The following is an 18,403-nucleotide window of genomic DNA, read 5'->3' on the forward strand; positions in this document are numbered from 1 at the left end:
TGCCAGGGATGCGGGGACAGCTCATTCCCAGCCTCTGTGAGGACGAGTTCTGCCTCCAGGGGAAGGGGGGAGAGAAAGGAAGACTCCCTTCACCCTCTCTTCAAACCTGGAGTGCCACCGGCTGCTGCCCCGATGAGGGCACAGCTCACCGCTTTCTCACCCACTGGAGCGCGAGCCTCCAAGTAGGAGCTCCCCGCTCCCCCCTCTGCTACCTTGCCAGGGCCCAGGACACCTGCAGAACCGAACACATGCAGCAGGACCCAACAGGCCCCCATACTACGCACTGAGTGTTCACACTGTGCCAGTCACTTTACATACGTTACTTCATGTTCTAAGCAGGGACCCAGCCAGCCAGACACCTGATTCTTATTTTTCAGATGAAGGCCCTGAAACTTAGCAAGATGAGTTAAATGTGAAAAGGAGACCAGGACAGGGACAGGGTTAGCACTTGGTGGGGAGGAACCCCAGCCTCCTAGGTGGGGCCAGGGAGAGAAGAGGATGAAGTGGGGTTTGAATTCACAGCGGCTCACAGCTGCCCAACAGGCACGGTCTGGTTTACAGCTGGACCTGCCTTGGAGGGTGTGTTACTCTCAAACTATACTCTTGGATTAACGTGGGCGCTTAGCTCTTCACCTACAGGGATGGCGAGGGCAGCACCGGGTTCAACATTCTCCGTGACAAGCACCCATTGAGCCCTCGGTGTGCCAGGCCCTGAGCTACTTTTGTGCAGATCACCTACTGGTTTATCAGACCAAGGCTGGAGCCTGTGTGAAACAGGAAGTCCATGTTATAGAAAACGTGTGTGGACTGCAGGATTCCCACAGGTATTCACAGGATATGCAGAGGTGCTACACAATGCCTGAGTCCAGGGGACTGATCTCACAAACAGATGGGAATGAACTGAAATTAGTTAGCGTATCACTTCATGCTTCTAAAAGCTTGAAAACTTAGTTCATTTAAGTAAGTTAAATAAGCTTCTTGAGATCAGACTTATCGTTCATTTACTTGACAAATCCTTTGAGCTAAAGGTGCTCACATCATGCCAGGCTTCACCATTCAGAGCGCCTGCTGATTTACCAGACTTGGGCAGCTCCACCCCGGTTCCTATTCCCCAAGGACACTTTTTTAAAGCTGAGGAGTTGCAGTGGCTCAAATGTCAGCAGCAGAACCCTCCCTGGGGCACAGACTAGGTGCCAGGTGCTGAGCTGGAAGCTTCCCGTCCCTCTCACTAACCTCCACAAAAATCTCGTGTCAAGTACAGTCTGTGCCACGGCTGTGTAAAAGGTGTGGAATTTTACAATGGGAGAAAACTGCAGTTCTGTAGCTTATAATGACTTAAAAAGCAAGCTACACTCTTGTCAAGCACCTGTTCTGTGGGCGGCATCATAGTACCATGGTGCTCCTACCTTCTTCCCTACTCTGGGGACATCTGTGGAGCCAGAGCCTAAACAGTCCTGATACGAGTCCCTCCCGGTAGTTCAGGGCTCTGCATTTTACCAAATGCTTTCTCATATATTGTCTCACTGGATTCTGATGACAAATGCACGAGGAAGACAAGACAGAGATGGACCCTCTTCCTCAACATGGAAAAGAAGAAACTACAATAGAAGATCTGGTTGACAAGTCCTAAGGCCCACTTTAATTTTCTATCCTATTTCAGCCACCGTGTGACGTGGAAGTTCCTTAGCCTTTTCAGGGCTCTGCTTCCTTAGCTGTACAAAGGGTGGCAAATCACGTCAATCTTTCAGCATCCCTCTAGCTCTAAAAAAAAAATCCAGGTTCTGTGACGTGATTTTAGCTTAAAGATGAAGAACAAACCAATCTTGGCGATCCTGAAGAATATCTAGTCTTAATAAAGATACAGTGAAGTGGGGGGGCTGGGCGGAGCTGCTGACCACGAGTGAGAAACTGCTGCGTACTTAATTTTATAGCTTTGATTTCATCTCGCTGGACTTCACATCTGAAGAGGGCGTAGGCAGCAAAATGTTTCAAAGGCTTAAGGGTGGTGAGTTCGGGATTCTGAATTGCTGAGTCGTCCAGCTCTAGTACAGGGGGGCTTTGCCCGATGGCAATTTAGGTCAAACTCCTTACATTTTCATGAGGCAGCTGCAGATTTTTGAAAATACTGCTGAGCTGGATTCAGAATAATTCCTTCTACTTTTGTCCTCTGTATTCCTCTCGTTAGTGGAAACTTTATCAGTTGTTTCTGCCTCACCGGAAACCATCATCCTTACAACCCCGCAGTTCTCAGTGTGGAAATGACTTCTGCTGCAAGCAGACACCTCTGCTTTACCTCCACGGGAAACTAGCAACCCGAACAACAAGACATCCTTGTTCCATGCAAACGGTTCAATCAGTTCAACAGAACGAAATGAAGAAAACGTAAGGAAAACAGAGGAGAATTATCTCTGTGCAGAGCATCAGCTGATCTTCAACTGTGTCTTCTGAGAACTCCATTCAAACATTATCACTTTTCCAAATGTGAGGGCACGTGAGCCAAGCTGCCTGCAGGAAGTATCTCCCGCTTCGAATCCCTTATAAAAGTCACGGGCAGGCTGTGCTTCTTGTCTCACCGGCTCAGACCAAATCTCCGAATCTGGTGTCCTGCTATGAGCAGCCTGGAAGAACACTCTGACTTTAGTGGAGAGGGATGTCTATGTCCAATTATGGGATTGGGGGTGGGGGGCGGTAAGCAGTCTATCCTTAGCCGACCATGGTTGCTACGGCCAAGTCTCTAGGCACTTGTTTCAGCAGCTGCATCACTAAATAAATTTGGTCTTTGTCTTTGGGTCTTTGGTAAAGAGCTAATCAGAATTTATTCAAGGCAGCAGAGATATACTTGGCACTGAGTCAGTATATTTTATAGGTTTCTGCATCCCCTTGAGATAAAATTATGGAAAGGGGTAGAGGGAGGTGAGGGGGCCTCCTGGCCCCTAGGACTCTGGAGTCATTCTCTCCTGTAGACCTTTTCCAAGATTCTCAGTGACCTGGAGGCTCTCTGATAGGTCATCACCATTTTTTTTGGTAACCACAATCAGGGGATATGAACTCTTGCAGAGTAACTTTTCACGGTCTTTTTTAGGGTACAGAAAGGGACTCTCCGCTCTTAGCAGACTGCTACCCTGATGGGGAACACCATCACCCCGCGGTGAGAGGTAACACAGTCCTGTAACAGCACACATCTGCACCTTGTTATGCTAGTGATTTAAAAGGCATGTTCTAGCATAACGTGTGGAACGGTAAGGACAATACCGGCGGGTTAAACCTTTGCCTTACGTGTGCTGCTGCTCTTCTGGTCACTGGTTATCTCTGATGAGTACTGTTTATGCTCGAGCCTCATTTTAACTTTCTCCACTATTTTATCATCTATGAGGCCACTGGGGTCTAAGAACACTACTCCCATTTATAACACTATTTCAATGGAGAATAAGCTCTGAAAAAACACTGTTTTGAATAAAGCTCACATTCCCCAGAAAATAGCCCCAGTGTGATTCAAATAGGCACGGCATTGTGCACCAGGGCCCTCAAACCTGCGTGAGCACGAGAGGAGGACATGGGGAGGATCCTGCACTTGGGTTTCCTGGCTGAGACCAGACCGGAAGCTACAGCTCTGGGTACCTCTCAAATAGCCCCGGGAGGGGTGACCCCTTGATGTTATCACTTCTGTGTCTCGACTCGTCCCCATGTAGGTGGGAACACATGGACTTTCTGTGCAGGGCATTCGGTGGATTCGGGGAACAGGATGCAGTCTTTGTGGACCGTCACCCCCTGGCATGAGCCCCGTGGGGGCATGTGACAACACACGGCACAATGACCCTCCTCTGGTAAGATCCTGCCCCAGGTGGTGTCTCGTGGAAAACCACTCGTCAGAGAGCACAGGAGTGTGGGTTCAGGTCACACAGGACCTGCGTGAGCATCCCAAACCCCCAAGAACCTCAGGCCAATTACTCTACAGCGCTGAACCAGTACCCTGTCTGCCTGGTGCCAGCAACTGTCCTACTTACCTTGTTCTGTGAGTGTGAAAAGAGAGGTGCTGGGCTTAGGGCCTCTCGTAAAGCAAGGGCTTCGTAACTACTGACTATCACTGTTACTACATTTTAGTGTAGAGGAAAGAAACTTCTCAAAGAAGAACTCAAATTCCACCCCATATTACAGGAAAGAGAGCTGGTTTGGGAGCCATGTGGACCCTGGATGGAACCTCAACTCCACCACTTACCAGCTGCATGACCTTTGGGCAAGTCATTCTATCACAATTTCCTCATCTGTACAATGGGCACAAAAGCACACACCTCACAGGATGGTTGTAAGGTTCACGCAAACAGTGAGGTCCCTGTTTCAAGCTGCCCTGACATCACAGCCCATACTCTGCCACTCAAAGGCACCTCGAAATTCTTACGTCAAAGCTGGGTCAACTCCCAGCTCTGAAGATGGAGGCACAAAGCCCTTCCCACAGCTTGTACCTTTCCCGGCGTTTCTAGGAGGCAGCGGGGGCGCCTCCGCAGTCGGCGATGTGGGCGAGTCTGTGCTTGTGGAGACAAAGATCTGGTTGGTGAAGGCGCCGTAGGAGAGCCGCTGTTTGTCCCGCGGAGTGCTGAAGCCCGGCAGTGACAGCTTGTCCTGGGGGGAGATGCTGGAGGAGTGGCAGAAGCTCTGAGGTCTGGGTGAGCGCTCTTTCTTGATGGGGCTCGGCTGGCAAATGAAATAACAGTGCGGTGGGTCAGCTGATAATCAAGGATGACGCTTCAGGTGTCTAGAGGACTCTGCAGGGCAGGCTCGGGGGGGGGGATCTGGGCTCCTGTGGCTCTCTGCGTTTCTGGGGGGTCAGCCACACAAAAGCCTAGGAGCCACGACACAGCACAAGGGAAACATCAGGGAGCACACATGTCATTCTCCTGTCATTACCAGGGTCCCACCAGGGGCATGCTGGTTAGGGAGCACGGTGCTCAGAAGCAGAAGGTCACACAGATCTAACCTTAATCCACAAAGACCTCCCCTGCGCAGGACACGTTCACCAACAGCTGAACAGTGTCTCCCCCCGCCTGTAGCTACTACATTAACTTTTCCGTCCCTGCTCAGCCCTTTAACGTCGAAGCTCTCCACCCTCACCTCTCTCCTCATTTTACACCCTCTTAGGAAGGAACCTCATCTGCACCCATGGCCGTGACTGCCACCTAATGTTGATGACTCAGGCCTGTACATCCAACCACAACCTCTTGGACTCCAAACACTTTCAACCACCCGTGACGGATCGCTGGTGTTTGCACTCGGCTCACAGCATCAGCACCCGTGCAACTTCCCAAGTGGGAAGTCTCCCAACCTCAGTGGCATCGAGGAGAGCACGATGAGCTCTGCATGGAGAGCTCAGAAGCACACGGAGAGCTCAGAAGCGCCCCTCGGACCCACAACTCGTGCAGGCGCTCACCAGCACCCCCTGGACCGCTGGTCTCCTGAACAGCCCCTGCCTCAGTTTCTTTCAGCTCCAGCCCATTTTCCATGCTGCAGCCAGAGCTGGTAGGACACCCTGCTCTCTGACAACAAAGCTCTGTTGGCCTGTGCCTGCTTGGATGAAAGCCAAAGGGCTGAACTTGGCCTACAACCCCCTTCATGCCCTTCCTGGTCTGGGCTGCCTGACACTTCAGGGGAGCCTCTTGCCTCTCCCCACCCAGTGCATGTGAAGGCACCTCACACCTCATCCCAACCAGTCCTCTGATGTTCAGGCCCCATGATGACCCCCGGCCTCTGCACGTGCTGTTCTCCCTCCCCAGAAGGATGCACTCCTTCCCACTTCCTTGCCTGGCAAGCTCCTCACCACCCTTAGAAACCCATCTCCCGTGGTGTTTCCTTGATAAGGTCTTCACTGCTCGCCAAGGCTGAGGCAGTCGCCCTGTCCTCTGAACACTTCTCAGGAATTTCGCCAATTCTTACTATAATGGTTATCTTGACTGTATTGTAATTGAGCTTCTCTTAAAATGGTGAATGCCATTAGGACCCCTCGGTAGGAGCACCTTTGACTACTCCTTACATCCTGCCTGGGAAAGAGGAACCAGTGGATCCACAGCTGATGAAAAATGCACGCAGGAACCTTCAGAGGTAGCAACCGACAAGGGATTAATCTCCAAAATATACAAACAGCTCAGGCAGCTCAATATCAAAAAAATGCAACAACCCAACCAAAAAATGGGCAGAAGATCTAAATAGACATTTCTCTAAAGAAGACATACAGCTGGCCAAAAAGCACATGAAAAGATGCTCAACATCAGTAATTATTAGAGAAATGCAAATCAAAACTACAATGAGGTATCACCTCACACCAGTCAGAATGACCATCATCAAAAAATCCACAAACACTAAATGCTGGAGGGGGTGTGGAGAAAAGGGAACCCTCCTACACTAATGTAAATTGGTATGGCCACTATGGAGAACAGTATGGAGGTTCCTTAAAAAACTTAAAGTAGAACTACCATATGACCCAGCAATCACACTACTGGGCATATACCCAGAGAAAACTGTAATTCAAAACGATACATGCACCCCTCAATGTCTACTGCAGCACTGTTTACAATAGCCAGGTCATGGAAGCAACCTAAACATTCACTGACAGAGGAATGGATAAATAAGATGTGGGACATATATACGATGGAATATTACTCAGCCATAAAAAAGAACAAAATAATGCTATTTGCAGCAAAATGGATGGACCTAGAGATTATCATACTAAGTAAGTCAGACACAGAAAGACAAATATCATATAATATCACTTATATGTGGAATCTAAAAAAAGGGTACAAATGAACCTTCAGAGGTAATTCAGAACTATCTATGATGAAGTCACACAGAACTGGGTTTAATCCCTGAGACTGTCTTTACTCGCTGTGAGACTTTAGATAAACCACGTGATTTCCCTGTCAGTCTTCTCTTCTGTAAAGTGGGGCAATGACAACACCCCAATGGGCTTTTGATAGAGATGACCTGAGGTGACACATGTGCTCACTGCCACCTAGTTCATATTTAAATACTCAATCAGTGACAACTTATTATTTATTAATTAGCTGTTTTGATGACTAATTTTATGTGTTGACTTGGCTAAGGCTATGGTGCACAGGTGTTTGGTCAAACACCAGTCTAGATGTTGCTGTGAAGATATTTTTTACATGTGGTTAACATTTAGGTTAGATTTTGAGTAACAGGGGTGGGCCTCATTCAGGTAGTCAAAGGGCTTAAGAGGAAAGACTAAGGACCCCCAAAGGAAGAAGGCTTTCTGCCTCCAAACTCAGGACTGCACCCTCAGCTCCTGTGGAATCCCCAGCCTACTGTCCTGCCCTGGGGATTCTGGCCTGGCCCGCCCCAGGCACGTGAGCCAACTCCTTAAAATGAATTTCTCTCCATCTCTACACCACACACATACCACACACAACCCCACACACACCACCCACCCACCCACCCACCCTTACTGGTTGTTTCTCTGGAGAACCCTGACTAATACAGCTATTAAGTGGCACTCAACAAGGATCAGAGACTAAACCAAGAAAATGGCCCTGGTGAATCAGGTCATAAGACCAAAATCAATCTCACAAAGAATGGGTCTTATCTGTATAGTGGAGAAAACCTGAGAGGAGGGCTTAGGAATCCACAGGCACTATGTACACTCACTTTGTCATCCAGATCATCATCGCTTTCATCCATCTCCTCCTGTCGAAGATTCCACTCATATTCTACGTGGACATGTGGATTGAACTTTCCAGATTTAGCCTGGGAAAGCTGAAAGTAACAGCAGGTGTAACCGCTGTAATTTAAATGCCACGCACCCGGACATTATATAAACACTGAGCAAATCCCCCCTCATTCCTGGTTTCAGATTCATCACCAGTAGCTGCACTGCAGGCAAAATTCTGATTATACAAACGGGACTGCCACAGGACAGACTGAAGAGGAATTGCAAAGAATTATGGGCGGAGCCTTTTTAATTCTGGTAACGTGACTTCTCTCCAAAATTAAAAGCTTTCTCAATATTATTAAAATGAGCCTCAAAACCGCAAATTACCGCTGGAAGGCAAAATCAGAGTCACTGAAGTGCGAGAGGTAGGCCTTTGAAGTCAGACAGTCCTGGTTCCACCCATGGCCCACTTTCTTAGTCATAAAATGGGGCAAGGGTAACTCCAACTTCCTCAAAGCATTCTTGTAAAAATAAAGACGTACAACTGCTGGGCCTGGGTACTTGGCACTTAGCAGGAACTCAAGGGAATGTAGCTTATCTTTCCTATCTTATCCTTCCCTATGGTTAAGAGAATCATGCTCTACACAAAGGCCCAGAGGTGTAAGCAAGAACTAGTGGGACTGAAGATGAGTGTGTACACAGGATGGGGAGAGGAGGGCAGGGCACTGGACATTCTGAAAACCATTACACCCTGAACTTTACTTGCCCAATTTCTGGAACTGGCTTCCCAAGTAATGCTTTCAAAAAAAAATTATTTTTATTTTTTGGCTGTGCCACACGGCTTGTAGGATCTTAGTTCCCTGACCTTAGTTCCAGGGATTGAACCCAGGAACTGCAGAGTTTTACCCACTGGACCGCCAGGGAATTCTCCAAATAATTCTTTACTGTTAAGCTACAGAGAAAGACTAATGTCTGGCAAACAAAAAAAGCAGCACGTTGGGACTTCCCTGGTGGTCGAGTAGCTAAGACTCTGTGCTTCCGCTGCTGGGGGCTCAAGTTTGATCCCTGGTCAGGGAAGTAAGATCCTGCCCCCGCCTGCCGTGTGGCACGGTCAAAAAAAAAAAAAGCCGTCTGTCTGGTAATAAGACCTCTCAAATGCCTTTTAGCTGCTACATTGTAACTGTACTCAAAAGACATGGATGACAAATTTATCATTTTACCATTTTTTCAAATATAGCCTGAGTGCTTGTCTGAATTTCTTTAGCCAATGTTCAAAAAACAAAAAAGAGAGAGAGAGAGAGAGAGAGAGAGAGAATCTGCTTCTCTCACTCCAGTCGTGGTTTCACAGAACACCCTTTTAAGGCAGCTGGGCTCACCCGTCTCCCACTCCGCTTACCAGATCTTCACACTGGGTGGCCTTCAGTCTCTTCGCTATGTCCAGGGCAGTCTCTCCAGCCTGGTTAACTAAAACAGGCGGAATACAGTTGCATGATTATCTAAGATACATCTTGAAAAGGCAAAGAACAACACTCAGATGACAATGGAACAGGCATGTCTAGGTTTCAGCCACCTGAACGCTCTCACAGCAGTTATTAAGAGACGCTTGGCCACACTTACCGACATCCACGGTGGGCTTGCTCCTGAGAAGCAGCTTCAGACACTCAGGTTTACCATACAGGCTACAGTAGTGCAGAGCCGTGTTCCCCAGGGCCGTCTGCTTATCCAGGTTCCCACTGCAAAATGAAAGTATTAGAAAAAAATGACTTGCTCTGTAACTTAAAAACCACAGATTAACCACTTTTTCCCATGCTAACAACTGAGTCAAATTTGCGACCTACTTCTTATAAGCAGGGAAGATGATGATGTTTCTAACATGACACTTCCATTTGTAAGCAACATAATGACAATAACAGCATTTACTGAGTGCCTACTGTGTACGGGACAGACACACGTCTCTTACGTGTATTAGCTCATTTAGTCTTCACAACCACCTGATGGGGTAGGTATACTATAACCCTTACCTTTTAGATGAAAACAGAGGATGAAGTGCTTGTTTGCGAGATTATCGAGACACAGATGATGGAGCAGGGATTTGAACACAGGCAGTGTGTCTCTGGAGCCAATGGTCTTAAGCACTACACTGAACCACCTCTATGGAAGAGGCTGGGCGTTTGTACAATCTGGCTTGTGTCCAGGCACGGTTCTTCGTATGTGAGTTCAAATCCCCTCACTATTTTAATCCCTCTCCTTTGGATGAGCTCTAGTTCCTCCTCCTAATCTGTAGCTTACAGAACTACCCAACAAAGAATCCAGCCAGTCTAAACCGCCTGTGTTCACTATCATTCTCCTATTAGTATATCCTAAACTTGAATTAGCAATTGGGTCAGCCGCACGTACTGATCTCTGACCATGAACTTATAAACAATGGAAACCCACAGATCTGCTACCTTGTGCTGTTAAGTGTCCTCTCTTTCAACCTCCCTTGACGCAGCAGGTTTTGGACACAGAGATAGGATTTTACATTTATCTAGGCCAAGGGTTGGCAAACTACAGCCCACAGGCCATATCTGGCCCTCTGCTTGTTTTTGTAAATACAGTTTTACTGGAACATGGCCACGCTCACTTGTTTACATACTGACTGTGGCAGTTTTCACACTATGATGACAATGTTGAATGGCTGTGACAGACACCTCATGGCCTGCAAAGCCTATAACAGTATCTGGCTCTTTACAGAAAAGGCTTGCTGAGTCCTGAGGTAGGCCACCAATAGGGCTGGTCTGTGTTAACTCACAAGGCATATTCAGAGAAAACAAAAACCGTACCAGTTTTGTACAAGGAAGTCAACCAAATGGAGAGATGTCTGGTCTGCAGTTCGGACTGCAAGATGAAGGGCTGTCTCCCCGAGCTCCTAAAAGGAAAGGGTAAGTATAAATAGGGTGGTCAGAGGTTCTAGTTGGCCTAGACAGGCTTCGTTCAAGTCAGTTGCCCCAAAGTAATTATTAATAGCAGCCCCTTTCACTCTCAAATTGTCCTGATTCAGACACGATCACTTAATGTGTAACAGTCTCATTCTGTAGTGTTACAATAAAACGAGTCATCTTTTAAACCGATTTCCCGCATCACTCTTCATCCTGATTTCAGTGAAGCTGTACCTGTCCGGGTTCCAGCAGCGGTTCCATTAGCTCTACCCCCTCTGCATAGACTTGAATTAGTGCAAGTAAATCCCTGGATTTGATGGCCTCAAGCAATTCGTTCAGTTTAGCTGATGAAGATGAACAGGTCTTCCGTGAAAATCTATGATCTACATACTTTGCAGTGATATATTCCTTCCGTACAGTCCTAAAATAGAGCAAAGCAAAATGAACTAAGACTTATTTCCCAAGAGCTAAGAAAGATTTACATTTTCTGACAAACAGTTCTCTCTGAGAAGAGTTATTTTATCTTATTTATTTATTTATTTTTGGCTGCGTTGGGTCTTTGTTGCTGTGTGTGGCCTTTCTCTAGTTGTGGCGAGTGGGGGCTACTCTTCGTTGCGCTGCGTGGGCTTCTCATTGCAGTGGCTTCTCTTGTTGCAGAGCATGGGCTCTAGGCGCACGGGTTTCAGTAGTTGTAGCTCATGGGCTCAGTAGTTGTGGCGCCCGGGCTTCGTTGCTCTGCAGCATGTGGGATCTTCCCGGACCAGGGCTCGAACCTGTGTCCCCCGCATTGGCAGGTGGATTCTCAACCACTGCGCCACCAGGGAAGTCCTGAGAAGAGTTATTTTAATTAAGATACACTTCTCTTCAACATTCCAGCAAACAGGTTTAGACCAAGTTTATTCTAGCAAAGACAGAATGAAGACACTGACAGGAAACTGAGGCTCAGCACAGCTGTCGTTGAAGCTCCAGAAGGACACAGACGGTGGTCTTTCTTGCCGTGGGTGACATGCCCAAAGCCCAAGTGGGCCTGGTGCATTTCTCCTTCTCTTCAGGACCTACCCCCTCTCCACTTCAGTTCAAGTGGTTCTGACCCCACCTCCCAGCTGCAGGGGTGAGTTTATGACCTCAGTGGCCTGATGGTCAACTTCGGGGAAAGGCTGAGATGGACGCTGGCTCAGAGGAAAGGAGAGACAAGAGTCAGGAGAGTGAGCTAAGGCCCAGATGATACTGTCTGACATCCTGGGTCCAGCTGTACCTGAACTCACCCGTTACATGAGCCAATTAATAAAAAGACAATGAATGGATTTTGGGTTCGAATCCTAGTCCTACAGTGAACCAGCTGTGCAACCTTAGGTAAACTACTTAATCTTTATGACCTTCAGTATTTTTTTTTTTCATTTGAAAATGGGGATAATAAGTCATTGGTATATTTTGAATTAAAGAACATACAGCAGCGAATAGGTGCTTTCCTCTTTCCAAGAGGGCTCTAATTCATGGGACACAAAATTTCTTGCTCAGAAATAGTCACTCCATGTGTGGTAGCTGTTACTGTTTCCCACATCCCACAGCCTGGAAACACTGTTTAAAATAGCGCTGATGCTTTTTTCTTTCCTTCTGGGTTGGCAGCAAAGAGCTGAGCTGGCTGACGGTGGCACAGAGCCTTTGGTGAGCTGCAGATTCTGCTCGGGAACCAAGATTGTACACTCAAGGGCGTCCTTTATGCTTAGGTCAGGGTCCTCCTAGAACGGCCGTAACCTGATGAATTGGAAGACTTCCAGATTCCTGAAAGGATGGCCTAAGCCTGGCTTCTGAGACTTGCTGTGTGTGACTTACATCAACTTTGAAAGGCAGCTACTGTGTGGTGGATGGAGTGTCCGACTTAAGAACTAGATGGCTTAATTCAAGTCTGATACCACTTGCTACCTCCGTGACGCTGGGTAAATCAAGTTCCCGCTCTGCCTCAGTTTCCTCACCTGTGACGTATTAGCAATCATACCTGCCTTACTTACTACCTTCCAGGGAAGCAAGAGCACAGGTATGGAACAAAGAATGATGCACGGCTGTGGGTTCATTTCTAAGCTTCCTTTCTACTCTTATCCAAGGCGGGCAGGACTAGCACCCATGGCAGGGAGGTAGATCTAAACTGCAGCGAGCTCTGCAGGTGCGCTCCTGTGGCTCGAAGCATCACGCAGATGCTACCTGATAATCCAGCAGAAGAGATGCAGAGGGCACTGAGCTATTTGCCCCAGGTCACCTAGAAGACCACCTCCAACCCTGGCTCTGCAATTCTGTGGCTCCAGGAAGTGTCTGAGCTCTCACTAGGAAGGATATGTTTTAACCCTTTCTGGGTACTCAGAGTTATCTCTATCTAGTCACATCTAGTCCCCCGGCAATGAAAGGCTTTCTGGCATGGGGCAGTAGGGAGGGTGGAAAACAGACTCGTCTGAAAGTCTGGATGCCAAGAGTTCTAGATGAAAGACAACTTTCTCCTTTTGCCCCCACCAAACCCGGTCCTTCCTACATACCCTGGCTCAGATAACGGTACTGGCCATCTACCTAGATGCTCAGGCCAAAAACCGTGGGCGTCATCTGAACAATTCCCTTAAACACCCCATATTTAAACTGATGAGCAAATCCTGGTGGTTCTCCCTTCAAAATACATTGAGAACTGAATTGAGCTACTTTTCACCACCTCCACCGCTACCACCTTAGTCCATTTTATCTTTATTTCTCAGTGGACCTCGTATAAATTTCTCTTCAGCCTGTCCCCACCGCCCCCTATAGTCTGTCCTTCACTCATCAGCCACAGTTGGGTTTCTCAACCTCCATCCTCCTGACATTCTGCCTGGATAATCCTTTGTTACGGACGGCAATCCCATGCACTGTAGGATGTGTGGCAGCATCCCGGGCTTCTGTCCTCCGGATGCCAGCAGTACCTGCCCACGTCACGATGTAATGTGTCCAGACACTGCCAAGTGTCCTGTGGGGGCAAAGCTGCCCCAGCTGAGCATCACTGAGCCACAGGGATCCGTTTAAAACATAACTTATCATGTCACTCCCTTGTCACTCCCTTTGTTTGACACCTTCTGATCACACTTAGAATAATAACATCCAAAACCATTCCACGACCTGCAGAGCCCTACGTGTCTGGCCCCATCTCTGTGGCATCGCCCAGCACTCTCCTGGCTCAGTTCCCTGCAGCCTCACCTGCCTCCTTGTTATCACGTGAACACGCCAAGCCTGTCCCCCTTCAGGGCAGCAACACTTACTGTCCACCTGCCTGGCCTGCTCGCTCACACCTGCCCGTCATACCCTCTAGTTCTCAACTCAAATGTCGGGTCCTCAGATGCTCCCTGACCCCCTACACGTCAACCCCTCACCCTGTTATGTTTTCCTGCTGACATCAACTACCACGTGAACTGAGGTTATTGACTTTCTCATTCCCTGTGTTTTCCTCTCCCCAGTCAGAACGTAAGCGGGACAGGAGCTGCCTTGTTCACTACTGACTGACTGTATCTTCAGTGCTTAAAAGTGTGCCTGGAACACAGAAGCTGCTTAATTAAATATGTTAGTGATTTAATCATGTTACAGGAGATTCACTCCATTCCTCTCGGCTGTGCCCAAATGAGAGAATAACAACAATAATGATGACAGTAGCAGTAAATACTCACTACATGCCCACAGCTGCTCTAAGCTCTTCTCATTAGTCCTCCCCACGCCCTAGGGAGTTGACACACTTTGAAGATAAGGAAACTGAGGCTCAGACAGTCAAAGCTACTTGCCCAAGATCACAGTTTAGGAAGTGGATCTGAACTCCCGGAGTCTGGCAACAGCGGCTACGTTAGAGATTTGGAGAATCATGAGCTCTTTGAAGGGGAAGGCCTGACGGAGGCCACAGAGCTGACGGGGCAGTGCTGATGCTGTCTCCCACGTGAAACGCAGGAAACAAAAACCCACGCTGTTATGAGATTTATCCTAAAGAAATGCCTTCGAGGTTTGGGTCATGTAAACACTTCAAAACCACTGGTGTGGGCAAGACTGGGCCGTGTGTGCGCTTGAGCACTTACTGTTACCACATTTGTGAAGTAACCCCGGATCACATTTGTTTGCAGGTGTTTTATGATCAAACTAGCTTCGGAAAGCCCTAGTTCTCAGTGTAATTTGAGCTCATTAGTGTGAAAAAGACATCCAAGCAGTGTTTGTGCTAGGACGATGCTTGAAGGTTGCTGTTAAGCCAGACGCCCCCCCAGATTAGCTTAGGATATTATATTCAATATAGGCCCCCAACATCCCTAACTTTTCTTCTGTGACACTTACCACAACTATGACTAAATGATATCACTGTTTAATTTCCTGGTTGACACCTAGCTTCCTCTCTAGGCTCTAGGTGTCACGAGGACAGGGTTTATATCTAGTTTGTTTTGACATTTCCCCAGCATCTGACATAATATGAGGCACAGACTAAACGTACAATATGCATTTGTCAAATTCAAGAAAAGACAAATACCAAGAGGCCTCTGGGAGATCGAATTTCGTGATTTCAGGATGAAGAAAACATGTTCCTCGAATGTGCCCCATAAAGTGCTTTGCAAATTTGGTGCCTGAATAACCAACCACCCAGGAGGGACTGGCAAAACACTTAGGCTGGCGTCTACGTCACAAAGGCTTCCCTGATCACTCGAGTCAGAATTAAATCTCTTTTCTCCTATTTATCCCCAGGATTTAACATTTTAAAGTGTAAATTCAATGTAAACCTTTTTGAATATGCTTAAAGATTCACATGACTCAACAATAAAAATGATATCAAGAAGTGTTTACCGAGGGGGTCCTACGCCCACCCCGGAGGAAGCGCTTTCATTAGTTTCCTGGGTATTTGCCAGTGTTTCTTCAACCAAACCCAAATTTAAATAAATACATATGTTTATGTGTGTCCTTCACTGTCCAAATCTATTTGGTGTCTGAGTCCAGATAATGAGTAGTGAGAGTTCACAGTGAGGGATTAATCAGTAGAAGTACCCAAAATCTGGCTCCTGAGTTTGGACATGTGCCTGGGTCGGGGGCGTGGGGGCCTCTGTGCACTTGTTCCCATGCCCTCCACCCTTCCCTGCCCCAAAGGCAGCGTGCCGTGAACACTGCACTGCACCTTGATGTTCTCACTTGACAGTAATCCTGGAGATCATCCCAGATCAGGACAGAAGAAGCTTCCTATTCTTTTTTACATCTGCAAGGGGTTCCGCTGTGTGGTCATACCACAGAATATTTCATCCTGTATCTATAGGTAGACACTTGCTTTGTTCCTAATCCTTTTCCATTACAGAACAGGAAGAACTTCCCAGAAGTGGGGCTGCTGAGTCAGGGTAAAGAAATCTATAATAGTGATGAATATGGCTAATTTGCCCCTTATGGAGAGTGTACCATTTGTACTCCCACCAACAACACAGGAGAGGAGATGTCTGTTTTCCCACAGTCTGGCTGAGTGGGCTGTTAAGCGTTTGGCTTTTTGCCAATCTGATAGGAATCTCCTGTTGCTTTTGTATGTCTCTTATTTATCACCACATGTGAGGATTAAGAGATAATTGTCCTTATTAAGATTTATCCTCCACAGAGCAGCTGAAACTACCTAGGGAAAGGTGATGATGAAAATAATCAGGTCATTCCAGAAATAGGTTTCAAACACTTTACTTTTCTCTGCTTTTTCCTCATAATGAAATTTCCTCTGGGGAAAAAAAATACTACAACCACTGAGAAGTTTTGGGGAGAGCAGAAGAACAATTATAGAACAGTAAAGAATTCATTGTATTAGAAGTACTTACATATCACTTGAAGGGGTGGGTTTTGGTGAGGGGCTGGGTAAATTTGCTTCCATAATATCATTAAAACTATTGTTTCCTACATTCTTGGCCAGCTGTAACATAAACAAAACACAATATAGCAAACTCCTTACTACTAGTTTAAAAGTTTCCTATTATTTGCTTTTGAGATTTCTGAATACGTATTTTCCCTCATGTGACTCAAAATACAAACTGCCCATCCATCTGGTCAACAGATAACTTACTGAGCACGTACTCTGTGCCAGGCACTGAACTTCCGAGTGCTGGAAATACAGAGATGGGTAAACCATGTTCCCTGCTATAGGAGCTAATGGACTGGTGGAACCGTGGATAAGAAAACTAATAATTTTCACAAACATAATGTGATAAATGTTAGACTAGAATAGGATGTGGTCCTACACATACACATACACACACACACTATAACACTATATGAGATTAGACAGCAGATTCCAAATATGAATCTAGGTTAAATGCTTAATGAACAGCAATAGCTTTTCAATTACCATCACAACTCATTTTTAGATAAAGCAGATTTACTGTTATAAGACAGAAAAGAATGTAGGATTCCTTTATATTTGGGGTACCAATTAAGATGCTGTAGGCAATTAATGAAGAGGCCCCAGGAACCATTTTGCTTCTGGGTTCAAGACCCTTCCAAGAAAATTTGTCCTGAAAGGCTTTGGGTCACTGAGATAATTTGGGGATTGATGTGAAGTTTATGAAACATTCATGTGATCAGGTCTCTTGGATTTATCACATAGTTAAGTGTTTACGATGGACTGACACCGTTTTCATACTAAAGAAGAATGTTTCAGGTATTTGGTCTGAGCCTTTTCTCTATGATCCTGAAGTGAATAGTGAGCCGTGTATCAGTATGATACTTTCTAAATCAAGGGGCTCATGCAACACAAGACAGACCATCATTGCTTAGTGGGTGCTCAGATGACAAAGGCTGCTGGCTGGGTGACTGACTGCCCTGACTCTGGGGTACTTTGCTCCAGGCAAGGCTAGTGATAAGCTAGGCTTTCAGAGTTTTTGAGCCCCAGGCACACTCAGGTCCTGATCAAGAGCCTCCTGTGTGAGGAGAAGCCCTACTTTACTTCAAACCCTTTCACCCTTAGCAGAAGGACTCTCTCACAGGCACCAGGGTTCCAGTTACGCACGACAGGACTGATGGCCACAAGGTATTATAGGAGATGCCAAGTGGGCCTTTCCTTCCTTCATTTGGTGAACCGTGGGACCAGTTTAACTTGGACCTGATGAGGGCCCCCTTTCCATATTATAAAGCTATACACCATAACGGCACACAATTTTCTCCCTGACTACCTAAAGAAGTTATGGGTTAAGGAGCGGTTGGTTTATGACAGTAGCTAACAGGCCACTCTCAATTCATGTGTACTGTTACAAACTTACAAACAGTAAAAACAGAGAAAAACTCTTTGGTCATTATCTTTAATAACATAAGCCACTAGATAAAGTGAACATGTGAGTTCAACATCTAACTCCCTTTACTGCTATGACAGTGAATCATATAAAATCTATTCCAAAAGAAAAAAAGCAGCTTTGAAAAAGCCTATCCTAGAAGAAAAGAGCCATTTAGTGGAGCTAATTATAGAAATGTATGATTCGCCAGTTCTTCAATCAGGATATAGAAACAGTCAACGTTACATACCACAAAATTTACATTTTAAATACCTATGTAAATTCGTTAAATTCAGGAACTAGAATTCTTTGTACTCAGCAGAAACAAAAACCCCCAAAGCAATATCCTAAATATATTCATGACAGGTCACTACTTACCAAGAGTTCAGAAGTTCCTAATTTGTCTAGTTCCAAAGACTGAATGCGAGAAATATGAACTCCCATTTCCCTATGGATTCCGGAACATTCTATACAGGTCAAAATCCCCAAGTTGGTTGAAAGCCAGGTGGGTTCTGTGGAAAGGATTTTGAAGACAAGATATCTAATTTTTAGTGTGCCAACTACAGAGGAAGCTA

The 18,403-nt window shown here is 46.5% G+C and overlaps 1 protein-coding gene and 1 long non-coding RNA gene across 10 annotated transcripts in view; one reads left to right on the forward strand and one right to left on the reverse strand.

The window, feature by feature from the left end:
- LOC309647128 overlaps positions 1–18,403 on the forward strand; it is a 467,593-nt gene that overhangs the window by 371,880 nt on the left and 77,310 nt on the right. The gene's annotated exons all lie outside the window — the stretch shown is intronic.
- The window catches only part of ASAP1 (ArfGAP with SH3 domain, ankyrin repeat and PH domain 1), a 352,675-nt gene that overhangs the window by 28,924 nt on the left and 305,348 nt on the right, over positions 1–18,403 (reverse strand). For 8 of the 9 annotated variants that reach the window (XM_082434072.1, XM_082434067.1, XM_082434075.1 and 5 more), the window contains 8 exons: positions 18,207–18,340; positions 16,386–16,477; positions 10,807–10,993; positions 10,477–10,562; positions 9,272–9,387; positions 9,051–9,118; positions 7,651–7,758; positions 4,461–4,689 (listed from right to left, as the gene is read on the reverse strand). In XM_082434072.1, coding sequence (XP_082290198.1) covers positions 4,461–4,689; positions 7,651–7,758; positions 9,051–9,118; positions 9,272–9,387; positions 10,477–10,562; positions 10,807–10,993; positions 16,386–16,477; positions 18,207–18,340 — 1,020 coding nt within the window. The remainder of the gene's footprint in view (positions 1–4,460; positions 4,690–7,650; positions 7,759–9,050; positions 9,119–9,271; positions 9,388–10,476; positions 10,563–10,806; positions 10,994–16,385; positions 16,478–18,206; positions 18,341–18,403) is intronic. The other variant, XM_082434069.1, reaches the window with a different exon arrangement.

The sequence above is a fragment of the Balaenoptera physalus genome (assembly GCF_965194825.1).
Source record: "Balaenoptera physalus genome assembly, chromosome: 17".
Taxonomy (NCBI): Eukaryota; Metazoa; Chordata; class Mammalia; order Artiodactyla; family Balaenopteridae; genus Balaenoptera; species Balaenoptera physalus.